This window comes from Ursus americanus, chromosome 2, assembly GCF_024610735.1.
Source record: "Ursus americanus isolate L20-20 chromosome 2, mUrsAme1.1.p, whole genome shotgun sequence".
Classification (NCBI taxonomy): domain Eukaryota; kingdom Metazoa; phylum Chordata; class Mammalia; order Carnivora; family Ursidae; genus Ursus; species Ursus americanus.
The window spans coordinates 94,575,380-94,594,058 of record NC_142128.1 but is presented as its reverse complement, the minus strand read 5'-3'; the positions used below and the strand labels follow the sequence as shown (position 1 = coordinate 94,594,058).

The 18,679-nt window shown below is 40.6% G+C and overlaps 1 protein-coding gene across 2 annotated transcripts; it reads left to right on the top strand.

Annotated features, from left to right (window-relative positions):
- LOC123803041 (putative dimethylaniline monooxygenase [N-oxide-forming] 6) lies at positions 1-15,793 on the top strand. Of its 2 annotated transcripts, none has more exons than XM_045814214.2 (8): positions 1-132; positions 4,724-4,912; positions 6,051-6,213; positions 7,283-7,425; positions 9,024-9,223; positions 11,409-11,764; positions 13,949-14,021; positions 15,415-15,793. In XM_045814214.2, the coding sequence occupies exons 1-8, from the start codon at positions 1-3 to the stop codon at positions 15,755-15,757; spliced, it is 1,599 nt and encodes a 532-aa protein (XP_045670170.2). In that variant the 3' UTR covers positions 15,758-15,793. The 2 variants fall into 2 exon arrangements, with proteins under 2 accessions (XP_045670170.2, XP_045670161.2); XM_045814205.2 differs by having other exon boundaries at positions 15,394-15,793.
- Positions 15,794-18,679: the final 2,886 nt, after the last annotated feature.

The following is an 18,679-nucleotide window of genomic DNA, read 5'->3' as shown; positions in this document are numbered from 1 at the left end:
ATGGGGAAGAGAGTGGCCATTGTCGGAGCTGGTGTCAGCGGCTTGGCCTCCATCCGATGCTGCCTGGAAGAGGGGCTGGAGCCCACCTGCTTTGAGAGGAGCAATGATGTTGGAGGCCTCTGGAAATTCTCGGTGAGTGGGACGTTATTGGGATACAAACAGAAGGGAGATGGGTTGCTCTGTAAATCAAGTCTGATCAGTTCTCTTCAGACTGGGGAGGTAGGTCACCAAAGCTCCAGGTCTGGAAAGTAAAATTCGATCTCTCCCATCATGCTATTGTCCAGTCACTCAAAACTACTTCACACCAGCTCATGAAACACTGTTACCTGCGTAACAGAGCCCAGATCTTGAGGCTATAAAGGGTGCTAATGTCAGGAATTTATAACAAAAACAAAAACGTATCACTGCCTTCCCCCTGTAACTGAAAGGATTCTATCCCCATTCACTATGGCTCAGAAAACCTAGCAACATGGGGGGGAGGAGAAAGAGAAAAAATTAGACCAAAGTCAGAAGCTCTGAGTTATAGTCTCAACCTTAGGTTTCCTGGGAAAATTAATTTTAGGCAAGTCATTTTTTTCTTTCTGGACTTCAAATGCTCATTTGTCAAATGCCTAGGTTGGAGATTAGGTTTCCTCTAATACGCCTTCCAAATGTAATGGGATGTGATGCTATAATTCACTCATGTCTATTGCAAAGACATTGTAAGTTATGATAAATGATGATTGTGCATGTTGTGTGTGTGGTTATTGAATACTCTGTGAACTCCAAAACCAGAGAGAAAAATGATTGTCCTTACCATTCAGACTCATTGTTGGACAAATGATATAATCAGAAACTATTCACTATAAAACAATTTTTAAATTTTGAAAGCCAGGTTGGGGAAACTTCTATCTTTTCTGTCCTGAATTTCCCAGCCATTGTGATTGGATGTAAATGATACATATTTGACGTGAAGACATTATATCCACACCATTTGCCTTGTAACCAAATTCTGTCTTGGGCTCAGTGCTTGCCCAGACCTCAACAACATGCTGCTCTGATAGAATATATCAGTACTAACTTAAGACGTATTTGTATTCATCTCAAGAGGCTTTTTTTTTTAAGTGAGAGGTCCTATCATCCTGAATGTATCATACGAGATATAAGATCATTTCCATTAGGAAATAATCAAGAGCTATTTTTTTAAGGATGCGATTTTCTTTATTTACATTTGTTCAGGGAGATGTGGCCAGCTTAGGCTAAATCATGAAATGGTTCTCTATGATCTTATCAGCAACAATTAAATGCTGCCTGAACATCTATTTTGGCAGAGTTTTGTGCCAGGTCCTGAGATGAAAAATATGTGACATAATTACTCTACAGAAACGTTTTCAAATCCACTTGGTGAAGTAAGCCATAATACAGGTTCACAATCCTTTGATGGAAAATGGGCAAAAATTCGTTTGATGTCTAAATCTTTCCCGAAGTCATATGGTTAGAAAACATGAGTTGAATTTGACATTAGGCTACTTATAATCTTTATTTGTGCCAGTTTGTGTTTCACTGCAGAAATTTTCTTGTATTTGATTATAGGGTGCTGTCCCAGATCTCACTAGAAGCGTTATGGAGAAAAATCCAAAAATCTACAAATTCCAAAATATATCTAGCCCTAAGAATTTCAAATAAGAGGTTATAAAACTGTGCAACAGTGAGATAGCCCTTGGTGATTGTCAACTTAATGAATGAGTGCCTGGAGATTTAGAAGGGGGTGAGGGGAGGGGGGTTGCTACTAAAATGTTAGCAGGTGAAGGGAAATTTCCTGCAAGGAGAGCTCTTAGCTGAGACTCAAAGGGTGTTCTCAGACAACAAAAGTAAAAGATTATTACGTGACACAGCTCCAGAGAGTGACATTCCCACTGTAGTCTGTGAATGACAGCCCATAGATAGTCACCCACAGCGTGCAGGACCAGGTGGGAGAGGTTTCTAGGTGGGAATGACCAGCATGAAAGGCACAGAGGAGGCAGTAAACAGGGAATACCCAGGGATCTTTAAGTTAACTCATGCAGCCAGATCACGGAGTTTATTGAAGGAGGCAAGAGATGGCAGATCAATAAAATGCAAAGGCAGGTCTGGGTTATCCACAAGACGGGGTATCTCTTCCCCATAAGGTCACTGGTTATAAGCAGAATCATACTTCACAGCCCTATGGGCATGTAAGCACATAAAAACACCCTAAACTTTAGTCCCTTCCATACACTGTACTGCTTTCTTCTTTTCTAAGGAAAGTTGCTTGGTACATACAATCCATTCTCAGAAAGGGATTTTTGAAAAACGTGTTACATAAGCTTTTATCTTGCAAGTCCTGTTAGGCAGAAAGTATCCCGAAAGAAAGAAACCTGATAATTCTGAACTTTTGACCGTGAGATTGTTCTGCAAAATGGAAACCAAATGAGGTTTAAACACTAGCAGGCTGAATGTGAGCATGTTTTAAGTTTCCTATCCTCCAGCATTAAGGCCTCATCTCCTCAAAAGGCTTTCATGCTTCTGCTACACAAAAGGGCAGAACAATGGAACCAGAACTATCTGGCCCTTTGTTCCACTCACCCATTCATTTACTCACTCCACAAATACACTGGGAGTACACTACGCATAGGATACAATGTAAGGGTGTGGCTGCAGATAAGATAGGGCAGGCAGCCAGCGTTTTAAAATCAGAGAAAACAAGTCTTAGACTAACTATAATATAAGTGAGTATGTGATTAGGGCAGTAAAGACAATCAGGGCTTGGTGGAGGTAGAGACAGGATGACTTCCGGTTGGTAAGAAAGAGGCAAGGAAAGGCGTGACAGAGGGGGCAACTTTTGAGCTGGTCCTTGAGGGTATATTTGGACAAGTAGAAATGGGATTGACAAGCAGAGATGGAATCTGGAAGAAGATCAAGGCAGACTGCTGACATGCAGGCACAACATTCTCGAATTAGCCTCTGACCTCGCCCTCCGGTTGCTGACGTTCTAGTGGGGAAGATGAGACATGAACACAGCGATAACCCAAGACAGGCCACGATAATGTGACCGCGACTGCTTGGATCTCTGGGTCTAGGGCAAGAGCTCTCAGCCAGAGGCAGAGTCTGAGCTGAACTTCCTCCTTACCCATTCAAGCCACACCACATGCTGAAATTGAAAATATGAGCTCTCTGAAGTAATGGCCTGTTGTTATATAACACATCTGTTTTCCTTTGTGTGTCGAAGAGCCCTTTAGGGAAAATTCCAAGGAGCTATAGGGTACATATTCTTCCTCCTCCTGTTATAATTGGCTGGGGTCAAGAGGCAGAAGAGCCGAGATTCATTCATGATGGAAATAATCCAAGGTCTTACCCTCTCTGTTTCCCGGAGCAGTCTTATATTTCTTTAACCAGTCCCCTGGCTGAAGCTCAGGCCTCCCTCCCTTCAGTGCACCGCTGAGAGCCCTCCCTCCCACTTCTCCTTCTCACAAACACCCACCAAAGGTATGGCTTTGAGCGAATGGGAAAGACTCAAGTCTGAAAATCTGCCCGGCACGAGCCATCACTCTTTTTCTCACCTTAGCAGAAATTTCAAAGTGAGGCTTACGAAAGTTAAAATCTCTGAGCCTGGCTAATTATGAGAAACACAGCAACCGTGACTAGAGGAAGTTTTGTTTTCAAACGGAGGCCTCAAGCCTCCCCACCCCAGGCGCAAGCCTGTCGGTCCTTTCCAGCACCTTTGTCTGACCTCTTGCCGAGGTCAGTATGGGGCTGGAGGGAGATATATCTTGAAACCAGCAGGAACATGTCATTCCAACCCTTCCCCGCGTTTCAAAGAGGTTCTTTTGGGTTTGGGGGAAACAGAGGCTGCCAGCTTTTTAATGTACTTTCAAGGCAGCACATTATGTGAACTTTCATCCTGTCCTTAAAACAGAAAGGAGATGTTTGGTTTCCATTTAGCCTTCAACTACTTCTCGAAAAGAGGCCAAAATGACACAGTGGCTTCATGATGGAGTAGCAAGGTTTAAGACAAGTTCCGAGGCTTCTGGTGTCCTGTGTCTGTTTGGTGAGGGGTGAGTACCCCTAACCGGCGACGGAGGAACTCCTCAAGCACAGAGTTCGTTTCAAATAGAGCAGTGGCTCTGAAAGCGCGGCTCCTGGACCAGCAGCGTCAGCACTGCCTGGAACTGTGGGAAATGCAGATTCTCAGGCCCCAGCCTAGACACACTGAATCAGAAATTCTGCAGGTGGGGCCTATGCATCTGTGCTCTAAGGGGCCCTGCAGCTGATTCTCACTAGACCAAATAAACAAACCCTCCACTTCAAGAGAAGGTTCTGTTGCTGGTGAGTGTTCACTGAATGCCATAGAGCTGAGCAAATAGACTAAAAATGCTGCCTCCTTTGGACCATTTAGGTTTTTGTGTTGTTGTTTTTATTTTTAACATGAGCCTGACATCAGAACAGTTGCTGTGATTGGAAAAAGAAAGAAAACTCTATGGGACTATGAACACAGAGCTAACATGGGGGTAATTCAAGTAAGAGAACCCCAGCTCTGTGCCAGGTGCTGTGCTAAGGGCTTTCTTTTCCACATCTTACAGAGAGCTCTGAATTGTTTTAATGTCTTTTTTTTTTTTTTTTTTTTTTTTTTTACGTATTAGAAAGGTTTCGGTCAAACTAAAATTGAATACTCACTGAGGGGAACGTCATTCTTGGCTTCCTTTTTAAGCTTTATTCTTCTTCCTAGAACCATGCAGAAGAAGGCAGAGCCAGCATTTACCAGTCTGTATTCACCAACTCTTCCAAAGAGATGATGTGCTTTCCAGACTTCCCTTATCCTGATGATTACCCCAACTATATGCACCACAGCAAACTCCAGGAATACATAAGGACATTTGCTCAAAAGAAGAATCTTTTAAGATACATACAGTTTGAGGTAAGGGCCTTATAACTGGTGCTGTTGATCTCAGTATGTTTATCGATTGGGGGGGAAGCAAGGATATAGTATTATTCTGTTCTAGAAATGAGAGCCAAATATTTGGAGAGCTCACCAATCAAATGTTGGTTTGGTTTATAACGTATTCATGTATTGGGGGTTTTTTTCTCCCTAAACATGTTCTCCACTAGTCTCTGAGAGCTTTTAGCATACAATAGAAAATATTAGAAAAGACTCTACCATCATAGTACATTCCACCCTCATACTGTTGTGTTTTAGAGACATTCCCAAATTGTCTAGTCCATAATTAGACTTCTTGGGTTCAATGCCAATGAACTGTGGTTCAAGAAGCCATGGCATTCTTTAGAAGTTGTGCCATTATGAGGAGAGTAAACATTGAAATGAATGACGAACATAGTCATTGCTCTCATCCTTCACCCACTTAGTTCCTTAGACTAGCTGTTTATAACAGAGATGCCTTGGCTCCTTAAGTAACAATAATACTTTGCATTTGTTTAGAATTCTTAATCTCAATTCATTACTGTTAAATGCAAAGCATATATATGTAGTGAGAAAAATAATCAACAAAGTTATGAATTGGGATTATATTTAATATAATTTCATTTATTTATTATTTTATTTTTATATTTAATATAATTTTACATATATTCACATAATAGTCATGCTATGGAAGTGACTAATATTTCCAAGTGACTAATATTCCAAGTGACTAATAATACAGAGAGTATCTGTACATTGCAAAGGAGAAATAAGGACTGATAACCCTGAGGCATCCCCATATTTATGGAATTGATAGAAAATGTGGTCAGAGAGAAAGAAGCCACGAATGTCGGTTGAGGGCGGCAGTAAGCAAATGACATGGCATCTTTCACAAGAATATTCAGTGTAATTTACCCCAGATCTACTAACTAGATGTCAAAAAAGTAAATATGCTCCACTGAGTAATTTTCCTTGGGAGATTTGAAGAATCACTATGACTCCTTATTTTAATGGTTTCCCTTATATTTCTCAATGATCAGGTGAGCTCATGACAATTATTTCCTCTACAGAAACACTGTGAGAAAATTAAAACCCATAGAATTGTAAATAGAAGGAATTTCTTTCTGTTTTCTTTAAGACCCTGGTTTCTAGTATAAAGAAATGTCCCAACTTCTTAGTCACTGGACAATGGGAAGTTGTTTCAGAAAAGGATGGGAAAGAGGAATCTGCTATTTTTGATGCTGTAATGATTTGTTCAGGACATCATGTATACCCCAATCTACCAATTGATTCCTTTCCTGGTAAGTGTGGAAAATATACAATAGTCTGGGGACTTATACGCAAACATCAAGGGTTGAGAGAGATCTTTCCATAGATTGTATGTAATAATTATCCTTAAGTTTCCAAAAATTTCAAAACAAAATTTTAAAGTGTGATGATATGTGAAATACAGTAATAATTGGCCTCCTAAACCCTTATGCTAAAATTTTGAATCAAGGACCTGCAAGTCAGAGATCAGATGAAGACCTGCAGAGGAAGTGCTTGTATAGAGGAAGGGCTGTTAGAAGTCATCTATAGGCACGTTTTGCAAATTTCGGTGTGTGTGTGTGTGTGTGTGTGTGTGTGTGTGTGTGTAGTGGCATACTCCATTACTATACAAAAGCGCCAAAGGTCAAGTAAATACAATACACGAGCAAACTTCCTGTCCCCTTCCTTCCTTCCTTCCTTCCTTCCTTCCTTCCTTCCTTCCTTCTTTCCTTGCAACAGGAACACATGTCCACTGTAAAATCTGCAGGCATGCTGTTCATAGGCCAAGATAATTAAAAGAGTAAGACTCAGGAAGAAGAGAAGATTAAAAGCATGAAGGTCAAGAGGCAGTATATTTGGGGGCTCTGAGTGTAGCCTTAGAACACTCGGCCTCAACCTCTTATTCCACTAGTTCCTTACCGTGTGACCTAAGATGAGTCAGCTTAATTTCTTTGTCTTGATTTCCTTGTCTTTTAAAATGGAGATACTAGTATCAGCCACTCAGAGATGTTATCAAAATTAAATGGTTAAACTGTAAATCCTTTAGCAGAGGGCCTAGCCCACAGTAAGTACTCAATAAATATTAGCTATTATTACTATCAAACTGTAAGATCCCATACTGTAAGTTTTTTAAAGCACTGTAAATACTTAGTTTGGGGGTTAGTGTCAAAAAAACCCAGAACATGTCCATTGTGTAAATAGACAAAGGATAAGTGTATTCCAACCAGGAAACTTTTTTTAAAAATTAAGACTGATAATAGGAATTTTTTTAAAAATGAGAACAGTGAGTCTTCATCATTTCTTCTGAAAATCAACTCAAACCACTCCTCATGTTCCACTTAGGCCTACAGCAGTTTCAAGGCCACTACCTCCACAGCAGGGACTATAAGGACCCGGAAGCCTTCAAGGGGAAAAGGGTCCTTGTGATCGGCCTGGGGAACTCAGGATCTGACATTGCGGTGGAGCTCAGTCGTCTGGCTGCACAGGTACACTTTGAGAAACAAACCTGGGGTACAGCTGTGCTCTTAAATCAAAGCTTAGGCACCGAGGCTCACGTTAGCCATGTCGTTCAACAAGGGATCCACCTATTGCATGTGCCCATTGAATCAAGGAGGACTTGAGACATTCTCCCTGTGAAGCAAGGTAATGTGGCCCAGGCTAGCAAGGAAGTCCATTCTGCCGGACCCAGAGGTAAGTCTACGTGTGTATATATGTATATATAAGAGTGCATTTTTTTATTTAATTTTGTGTTCTGATCACCTCTAAGCAAACTGTTGCTAGTCTGGATCCACCTTTATTTATTTAAGACTATGTCTGATCACCTACCATACAAAAGGCATTGTGCTTATCATTCTGAAGGTCTGGAAGACACGTACAATTTGGTTCTTACTGTCATTTATCCACTCAACAGCCAGTGCTCAACAAACACTGGGCACATGTTATATGCCAGAACTACGTGTCAGACTAGAAATAAACACAGAGGGGCGCCTGGGTGGCACAGCGGTTAGGCGTCTGCTTTCGGCTCAGGGCGTGATCCCAGCGTTGTGGGATTGAGCCCCACATCAGGCTCCTCTGCTATGAGCCTGTGTCTTCCTCTCCCACTCCCCCTGCTTGTGTTCCCTCTCTCGCTGGCTGTCTCTATCTCTGTCGAATAAATAAATAAAATCTTTAAAAAAAAAAAAAAGAAATAAACACAGAAATAAGTCAGACTACTTCTTGACTTCCAGGAGCAGTCAGTGGGTGGAGGTGAGATGACAGGCACTAAAGAAGGTAATAAAATCTCAGTGACATTAGGTGTGGCAATGGCAGCACCATAAAAAGAGAACCTAGCTTAGCATGGATTAAGTCGAGGAAGGCTTCCCGAAAGACTCTAAGCTAAATCATCCATGACCAACAGACCTTGAAGAACTTAACCTATTTTTAAGGAAACATGTGCTCAATAAACAAATTGTTAAGTGTATGTAAATAAAACCTAAGGAATTCTTTGAAGTTCAATTCCCTTGGGTTGTCACAGAAGTGGCATTATAGACAAGCAGCTGGGCTTGTCTCAGAGCCGAGACAGCTGCCATGATTTGGGTGCCTAGCAGAGGTCGCGGAGTGGGTGTGAAAGAAGGACTGGAAGAGGAGACTTTAGACTGAGAACTGAATTAACTCTTTGGCATCTCTCCAGCCTAATTTCAGATAGAGATTTAGCTACATTTCTCCCACCCAATCCGGCAACTACCACCACCCGCCACCACTGAGGCTCTGGACCGGCTGGTCCCCACCAGTCCTACCATCGATGTCTCTGACTCTGAAGATTAGGCCCGTCACAATTGAATACACAGCCCTCTTGTTCCAAGATGACAAGTTCTCATTATTTCAACAACTGTGCACTAGCACTCTGGGGTATAGAGAGGCAGAGTAGTTCTGTCTCTACCTAGTTTCAATCATGGATTATTCATCTTGACCCAACTCTTTAGAAATGCTCCTGCCTGGATATTGAGGGAAATGTATGGAGATGTCGCCAGAACATGTCCATCATGTAATATCTACTTCTTTCTTACAGAGTGACATTGAAATCCATGTTGCCTTCCCCCACCAGGTCATTATCAGCAGCAGAAGTGGTTCCTGGGTCATGAGCCGGGTTTGGAATGATGGCTATCCTTGGGACATGGTATACGTGACCCGTTTTGCAACCTTCCTCCGGAATGCCCTTCCTTCATTTGTCTCTGACTGGTTGTATGTCAAGAAGATGAACACTTGGTTTAAGCATGAGAACTACGGCCTGATGCCTTTAAATGGGTACTACGAGTAACTCCTGTTGTATCATCCAAAAAAGTGGGGCACTAGCTTCATTTGAAGTTGTTCTCTCTAGGTCTAACTTTAGTCATCTCGCTGAGGTTATTGGGATTAAACTGAGGACTGCATAAGTGACACAGTATACTCGGAGATCATGCATGGGGTGAAAATCTTACTGAAATGACTCTAGTGGGGAAAGGTATATGGGAAAATACAAAATGGCAAAGGAGCAGGCAGCTAGCTAGATCCCCCTGACATGCAAGATTCATTTATGGTAGCTACGAGCTATAGCATAGAATTTTGAGGGCTGAACCGATTCATGAATTGTCTTTTTGAGGAGTATCTTACCCATGCTATGGATGAATGGGGATAACAATGATAATATCTATCCTGGAGACTGTTGTGGTATGCGGTAAGATAAAAAATCAAGGCACTTTATAAACTATAAAGCTTTACAAATATTGGTTCTTATGAATCTCAAATTTTCCAATATGCTTCTAAAGAGCAATGAACAAAGCAGTGTTAATCACATGTCTCAGAAAGCAGAAAATCTCAAAATGAAAGTGCTCACTTCCTCGACCACAGAGTCTGGGATTGCAGCAGGACAATCGGGACGCATGGAACGTGTAAAACAGTGCAGATTCACAAAACTGATGTAGCCTGTAAAATTAATATTTGTTTATATACTTCTCTATAGAGGCAGAGCCCAACAACTACTAATGAGAAAGGCATTCTAGGGGCACCGGGGTGGCTCAGTCGGTAGAGCATGCAACTCTTGATCTCAGGGTTATGAGTTCAAGCCCCATGTGGGGTGTAGAGGTTATGTAAAAATAAAATCTTTTAAAAAATGTTCATTGTGTTTAGAGAATCAGACAAGGAAAAGTAAGAGGAAACTGTAAATTGAAATAGCAAATGCCAGGTTCAGGAGCCCCTCACTCCACGACATTTATCCTACCTAGTCTGGCGGACGGTTACATCCCTAAAGAAAAAAAGATATTGATTTCATGCATTTAAAATTATGTTTAATATAACAGAAGCTCCAAAGCCTGAGCTAATTAAGATTTTTGTCTTCTAAGAGCAACTGCAAATCATATTTGGCTTTGCCCTTTAGACAGTTGAAACATAGATTTGGAAATCCATTCATTCCAAGAATGAAGCTCCCTCTTAGAAAAGGTTCCAGTTACCTTAAGGTATTGATGCCACCTTCTCACTCCTCCCTTGGGTAGGGGGCAGGGGGAAAAAACAGGTTTTACTGTGACCTACTTCTTGTCACCTTATAAGGCAAAAGAAGAGGTTGCAGAATGATTGATGTCGAGCATGGTGTGGAAGCATCTAGACAGATTCTAAGATTTATAAAATTTCTGAGTGTTTGAGATACGTGGAGTAAATTCCAAAATCCCTGAATCCTAGAATGTTGGCAACCAACGTAAAGGAAACCAAACATGGCAATAAAGCAGCTCACCAAGCAAATCTGATTTTCTGATAGAAGGCCTCATTTATAATACTAGTTCACTTATAACAATGATGCTTGCAAGTGGCAGGCACTGTTTTAAATCCTTTACAGGTAATGTTCATTTAATTCTCACAACAGTATGAGGTAGATTCTATCACTATCCCCATCTCCCACACAAGGAAACGAATACAGAGAAGTAGCCACTCGTGAGAAACAGAGGTAGATTATAAACCTGGGCCATCTGGTTCCAGCTTCTTCACCCTAAAGCACTGCTTATGGCTAGGAACTAGTTTTATTCTCACCTATTCGGTGAATCACCAAATCATATAAGCACCCAGAAGGAAATCCAAGCTTCAAAGGGCCAGAAGACGCAGCTCAGACAGAAATTCTTTTTTTTTTTTTTAAGATTTTATTTACTTATTTGAGAGAGAGAGCATGAGCAGGGGGAAGGGCAGAGGGAGAAGCTAACTCCCTGCTGTGCAAGGAGCCTGGTGCGGCACTCGATCCCAGGACCCCAGGATCGTGACCTGAGCTGAAGTCAGACGTCCCTCAGACAGAATTTCTTAAGGATTGTTGCAGGCAATAGGAAAAAAACTGCCACAAAAGGAGAGCTCAGCTGTTCTCATGCTCAAGTTTAACCCCTCAGATTTGGTTCCAGTGCTATGAACTGTTGCAGATATTTCTTGGACTTGAGGTATGTTACAGCAAGAGCCTTTGTCTCTTGTTTCTGAACAGCCCCCTGAGGAAAGAGCCTGTGTTCAATGACGAGCTCCCATCCCGCATCTTGTGTGGCACTGTGTCCATCAAGCCCAGGGTGAAGGAGTTTACGGAGACCTCGGCTGTGTTTGAGGATGGCACCGTGTTTGAGGCCATCGACTCCATCATCTTCGCAACGGGCTATGGTTACGCCTACCCCTTCCTTGATGACTCCATCATCAAAAGCAGAAACCATGAGGTCACCTTGTTTAAAGGCATCTTCCCCCCCAAAATGGAGAAGCCAACCTTGGCTGTGATTGGCCTTGTCCAGTCCCTTGGGGCTGCCATCCCCACAGCTGACCTGCAGGCTCGCTGGGCTGCTAAAGTGTTTGCAAGTAGGTGGACCATTCTGTCTTTTATCCATTTAGTCAATGAACATTTATTGAGTACCTACTATATGCCAAGTACGGGGCTAGGTGCTAGGAATACAAAAGGAACAAGACATACTCCTTGACGTTACACAGTCTAAAATAGAGCCAGGGGCATGTTACAATAGGGGAAGTCTTAGGGTGTTCTGTAAGGGAATATAAAACAGAGGCAAGAAGCATAAGAAATAGAGAAAGGGACTAAAGTATGGAGGGCCTTAGGAGCTGTGTTGTAGAGCTTCGATGTCTCATAGGGAAATTGGAGGGACTCTGCAAGGCTTTAAGCAAGAGAAAGACAGCAGTAGGTAAAGGCAATGTCAAGATACATTGTGAAGGTTAGAAGGGCCCTGGAGGGGGGGCGCCTGGGTGGCACAGCAGTTAAGGGTCTGCCTTCGGCTCAGGGCGTGATCCCGGCGTTACGGGATCGAGCCCCACATCAGGCTCCTCCGCTAGGAGCCTGCTTCTTCCTCTCCCACTCCCCCTGCTTGTGTTCCCTCTCTCGCTGGCTGTCTCTTTCTCTGTCAAATAAATAAATAAAATCTTTAAAAAAAAAAAAAAAAGAAGGGCCCTGGAGGATGTTGCGGACAATGCTAGGGATCTTACTGGCGTCCAACAGCCAGAATAACAAAGTCGGGCCACACCTACTCTATTGACCATCTTCTCCTCCTCCCTCCACCCTAGACCCCATGGTCTCCAGTGGCTACAAGTGTACTTTTGTGAGGAAATCAAGAATATGAGGATTGCCTGAAGAAAGGCAATGTTTTAAATATATTGATTTAATTTACATCAATCATACTGATCAACATTATTACTTAAGGTGTCTTTTTATTCAAGGGTTCAAAAACCTTGGTCAATATAGGTATACCTCACCTAACATACTGTCCATAAAAACTTAGACTATAGGGGCGCCTGGGTGGCTCAGTCGTTAAGCGTCTGCCTTCAGCTCAGGGCATGATCCCAGCATTCTGGGATTGAGCCCCGCATCAGGCTCCTCTGCTGGGAGCCTGCTTCGTCCTCTCTCACTCCTCCTGCTTGTGCTCCCTCTCTTGCTGGCTGTTTCTGTGTCAAATAAATAAATAAAAATCTAAAAAAATTAAATAAATAAAAACTTAGACTCTAGGTAATGAAGAAAATGTTACAATCATAGACTGTATGCTTTCTCAAAATGTCGTGGATAAATAAGCTATTTCAAGTGTACCACGAAGGATCATTATTTAAATAAACCCTGTCATGAAATCTTTTATAAGGGTGCTTTCCGTAAAATAGTTCCATTGCGTTTTTCTCTTAAAGGCACAACAGTGCCAAACACCTGGGGTTTTACAAAAAAGTTGGCTACAGTTCATAAACCCAAGAAATTTACATGAAACAAAATGTATCACTTAGTCATTCAGCAAATATTTATCGAGCACTACTATGTACCACACTCTGTCTTGGCACTTGGGACACAACATCAAAGGAAGCAGACAAAAATTCTAGCACACATCTGACCACAAGGTACTAGCAGGCTAAGTAATATTCTGACTAGGACGTTTCTCCACCATGAATGTCATAATAGCTTTCTGCCACTGTTACAAAAGCAAAAGGGCTACCCTCAGCAATCAGATGACCCCCCACTGATAAGGTATTGCAAAACACTAAAAATTTTCCAATGCCCCTTAATATCCCCTCTGGCTGCAAGCTGATGCTGGCAAACCCATGCTTCCTTCCATTGTTCCATTTTAATTGCCATGTACCTCAGAGTGAACTGTTTTAGCAGATTATTTCTTGAAAGAATTATTAATAAGAGGATGCAAATAAGAAATACAAAGAAACTGTTAAGCTATTATGTGTATAAGGTATATCTCAGGCATGTTGAGGATTAGGCCTTGTATGACGTCACAGCAATATGAGATTGGGTGATTTGAAGCCATAAACTTCTCTGCTCTCACTATCTCACTGCCGGCCAACTTTGCTATTCACAGAGGGGGTTCATTGCCATCTCAAGTCTTTATTTCTGTAAATTGTTATTCTACCAAAGATACCAAAGATAGCTCCTCTTGATACAAAATCTTTTAGGGACATAGTTCATAAGTACTAAGAAAAACTCACCATGTGTCATTATATATTTCTGATTTTTTCATCTTTTTCAATATTTCTTTCTCATTTCTTTTCTAGAATCATGTACCTTGCCAACCACAAGTGAAATGATGGATGATATTGATGAGAAAATGGGGAAGAAACTCAAGTGGTAAGAGATTACACTTGCTAATGAAACAAATCCTAAGTTTTTCCTTTATATGTAGGAAAATATTTATCTATTTTATAATATGTTTAGTAGTCAAAGTTCACGTTTTTGGAACACTTGCTATGATCAAGCAGTATTCGATAGGAAAATAATAGTCATAACACGTCACCTGTCGTGTTAAAGCACACTACACTCCAGAGTACGGTTTCTCAAATGGGGGTGATTTCGATCCCCAGGGGACATTTGGCAAATTCCAGAGACATTTTTGGTTATTGAAGTATAGAGGGTATACTATTGGCATCTAATGTGTAGAAAGTGAGGATACTGCTAAAGACCCTACATTGCAGAGGACAGGCCCCCTAAACAAAGAATTATCCAGCTCAAACATCTCCAGGAAGTCCTTTCCATCAGCCACATGTCCACCAGCAAGCTAACTAGTGGGGAACTGAGCACTGTAATAGGAAAACCAAATGAAGAACTAAACTGAATTCACCTGCCCTGGTATTTTTTTCTAAAAGAATATTCATTTCTGATTCATCCAAACATAGGTTCTCAAGTACACCATAAATGGGATTTGTAGAAAGTCATTTAAGTGGCTGGACATCAGATATTGAAATGTAATTTTTATGTTAATTCCTTCTATATAAGTAAATCCTTTTCAAATTATATATTAAAACCTGTTGAAAGAATAATTAAATAATGAATCCCACTCAAATGAAGAGCTGACTGTAGAAGAAGTTTCTTTCCTCTTTCAAGCTCTAACACATCATTCACTGGGTGCTGCCAGGTAGTTGCTGGTGAAGGGTCTAGAGAAGAGAAGACCTGGAACCTTCCGACTTAACAAAATCTCTCCTGCATCTCATCCAGTTCACAGGACAGCTCTGAGAAGCGGGCACCCCTGTGTGCTAGCAGTTCACGCAACTCTCTACTTACTACCCTTTATAATACAGGCCTCTAGGAATAAGGAGGAGGAAGAAGAGAAGCCCCAAAGTCAACCTCATTTCTTAAATGGTAGCCCGTTCTTCAGGGCTTGTAAAAGTAAATGAGACCATGCCCCAAAATCTAACATTGGGGCAGATCGCAAACGATGTTATGTAAAGAATAACCATGTGTTAAAGAGTAAACTAAGTTAATCAGTCATCTGGACACACGAACGTCAGTTTGCTCCAGGCCAGAGGCAGAAGACCGAAATAACATCAAACTTAGAGATTAGGAAGGAGAAAAGAAAATCAATTCATTTATAGCCAAAGAACAAATGATAAAGTCAATGCTGTGGAGAAAGAGGAGTAGGATAACCCTGGAGGTGCTAACTCAAATGCTACTTTTCGGAGGTAGTAAGAAATCAGTGCTTGGTTTACAACTGTGCTCATTCCACTATGTTCTTTTCTTTCCTCAGGTTTGGCCAGAGCCAGACTTTGCAGACAGATTACATCACATACATGGACGAGCTGTGCTCCTTCATAGGGGCCAAGCCTAACATACCGTGGCTTTTCCTGACTGATCCCCAGCTGGCTCTGGAGGTGTTCTTTGGTCCTTGCAGCCCATACCAGTTTCGACTGATGGGACCAGGGAAGTGGGATGGGGCCAGAAATGCCATCCTGACCCAGTGGGACAGGACAGTAAAGCCAACCAGGACAAGAGCTGTCAGTGAAGCTCAGAGACCCCAACACTTTCACAATTTGCTCAAAATGCTTTCATTCCCACTGCTTTTGCTGGCTGTTTGGCTTACGTTTTATTAATGAGGAAGTCCCTTAGGTCTCAGAGTTTGGTCTAGAAGTTTTACTGTGGATATGTAGGTAGTTAAATTCTAGATAAATACACATACCCATACATAAAATCTCCTAGCTACTCTTTCCCTTCCTGCAGATGTAAAAATGAATTCTGGCGTATTTAACTCAAAGTCTAAATAAAATGGAAAATACTCGGCCTTTCCCTTTCTGATGAGAATCTATACTCTAAAAAGACTTCTCACTTCCTGAATTGGCAAGGTTGGAGGTGCTTGAGATAAGGATGAAGGAGGATGAGCACAAATTTTCAGGATGAACAAAGTTTAGTAAATTTCTTAAGGGTGTTTTATCATGGGGAGAAATGACATCAGAACTATGCTGAATCTTCCAACCCATGACATGAACTCATTTACTTAGATCTTCTTTAATTGCTCTCGGCAGTGTTTTGTAGTTTTCCGTGTAGAGTTCTTACCCATCTTCTGTCAGATTTATTCTATGTCATACTTTTTAACTACAAATGGTAGTTAAACATTTTTTAATTTCCTATTGTTTACTGCTAATATTTAGAAATTCAGTCATTTGTTCTAGTAACTTTTTTGTAAATTCCATAACACTTTCTACATAAATAATCATGTTGTCTAAAATAAAGATAGCTTTACTTCGATTTCGATTTGAATGTCTTTTATCTCTTTTTCTTGCCTTATTGCATTGAAACGCTAGTATAACGTTGAATAGAAGTGGTGACATCAGATTTCCTTGCCTTGTTCCTAATCTTAGGAATAAAGCATTGAGTCTTTTACCAGTAAGAATGCTGTTACCTATAGATATTTCATAAATACGCTTTATCAAGTTGAGGAAGTTTTCTTCTATTCCTAGTGAGCTGACAGTTTTGATCAGGAATGGAGGTTGGCTTTTGTCAGATGGTTTTTTTTTTTTTTTTTTTTGCAACTATTGAGATGATCATATAGTTTGGGTTAAAATATGGTGAATTACATTGACTATAAACCCAGCTTTGCACAGTTGATATAAACCCCATCTGGTCATGACATTATTACCTGTTTTATACTCTGTAGGATTATATTTGTTACCATTTGTTAAGGATTTTTGCATGTATGTTTATGATGGATATTGATCAGTATTTTTTGTGTGTGTGATATTTTGTCTTTGTTTTGGTATCAATGTAACAATGGTCCTATAGAATGAGTTAGAGAGTATTCTGTCCTTTTAAATTTTCCGGAAGAGTTTGTCTGTAATTGGCATTATTGTTTCCTTAAATGTTTGGTAGAATTCATCAGTGATACCATTTTGGTCTCTAGTTCTTTATGGAAAAGTTTTTAAACTACAAATTCAAGTTCTTTAATAGATACAGGACTACTTAGGTTATGTGTTTCTTCGAGAGAGTTTTGGCAGTATGTATTTTTTAAGCAATTCGTTCGCTTTACCCAAGGGAATTCAGTGGCACTATGACAGTCTTTTCAATAAATGGTACTAGAGCAATTGGATATTTACATGATATGAAGAAAACTCAATTAATACTTTGCACCATATACAAAAATTAGCTCAAAATGGATCATAGAACTAAATGTAAAAACTGAGTATAAAACTTCTAGAAGAAAACATAAAAGAAAGTCTTTCAATCAGGCAAAGATGTCTTAGATATAATGTCAAATGCACAATCCATAAAAAAATTTATAAATTAGGCTTTATCAAAATTAAGAACCTCCACTCTTGAAAAGACAATGTTAAGAGAATGAAAAGATAGACTACAGATGGGGAGAAAACATTTGCAAATAATATATCTCATAGAGGATGTGTATTCAGAATATATAAAGAAAGCTCAAAATTCAATAATAAGACACACAACCCAATTTAAAAATGGGTAGGATTGAAACAGATCCTTAACCAAAGAAGATATACAGGTGTTAAATAATCATATGAAAAGATATTAAACATCAAGTCACTAAGAAAATCTAAAATAAAATGTTAATACACAGCTTCCCTGACCATACCAAGTGTTATCTAAGAAGTGAAGTAACTAGAGCGCATATGCTGCTGATGGAAATGTGAAATGGTATAACCACTTTAGAAAACAGTGTATTTGCCTTAAAAGTTAAACATATATCTTTCATATGATTTAATAATTCAACTCAGATATTTATTAACCCAGGAAAAATAAAAATATATGTCTATGTAAAAATTGGTACATAGGGGTGCCTGGGTGGCTCAGTCGTTAAGCGTCTGCCTTTGGCTCAGGGCGTGATCGCGGCGTTCTGGGATTGAGCCCCACATCAGGCTCCTCTGCTGGGAGCCTGCTTCTTCCTCTCCCACTCCCCCTGCTTGTGTTCCTTCTTTTGCTGGCTGTCTCTATCTTTATCAAATAAATAAATAAAATATTTTTTTAAAAAACTGGTACATAAATATTCACAGCAGCTCTGGTTGCAGTATCCAAAAGCTATACACAAGCTAATGTAATCAAAACGTTAATAGATAGGGGTACCTGCGTGCCTCAGTTCGTTGAGCAAATGACTCTTGACTTCAGCTCAGGTCATGATCTCAGGGTCCCCAGATCAAGTCCCTGAGCTGGGCTCCCCACTCAGCGGGGAGTCTGCTTGTCTCCCTCTTTCTCTGCTCTTCCCCCTGCTTGCCTGTGCACATGCATTGTCTGTCTCTAGAAGAAATAAATCTTTAAAAAAATGTTAATGGATCAAGTGTGGAACATTCACACAATGTAATACTACTCAGCAATAAAAATGAAAGATTACCCACAGCAATGTAAATGAACCTCAAAATCACCATACTGAGGGAAAAAGCCAGTTAAAAATAAATACATAATGTATTCTAATTATATAAGATTCTAGAAAGTTCAAATCAATCTAGAGTGAAAGAAATCAAATCAGTGCTTTCCTAGGGATGGTGGGAAGCTGGGAGCTAGGG

Bases quoted from the DNA above. Each gene is read 5' to 3' on its own strand.
- LOC123803041 (XM_045814205.2), top strand. From the start codon at position 1: ATGGGGAAGAGAGTGGCCATTGTCGGAGCTGGTGTCAGCGGCTTGGCC. The intron at 4,913-6,050 runs GTAAGGGCCTTA...GTTTTCTTTAAG, and splicing joins TAAGATACATACAGTTTGAG to ACCCTGGTTTCTAGTATAAA. The intron at 9,224-11,408 runs GTACTACGAGTA...GTTTCTGAACAG, and splicing joins GGCCTGATGCCTTTAAATGG to CCCCCTGAGGAAAGAGCCTG.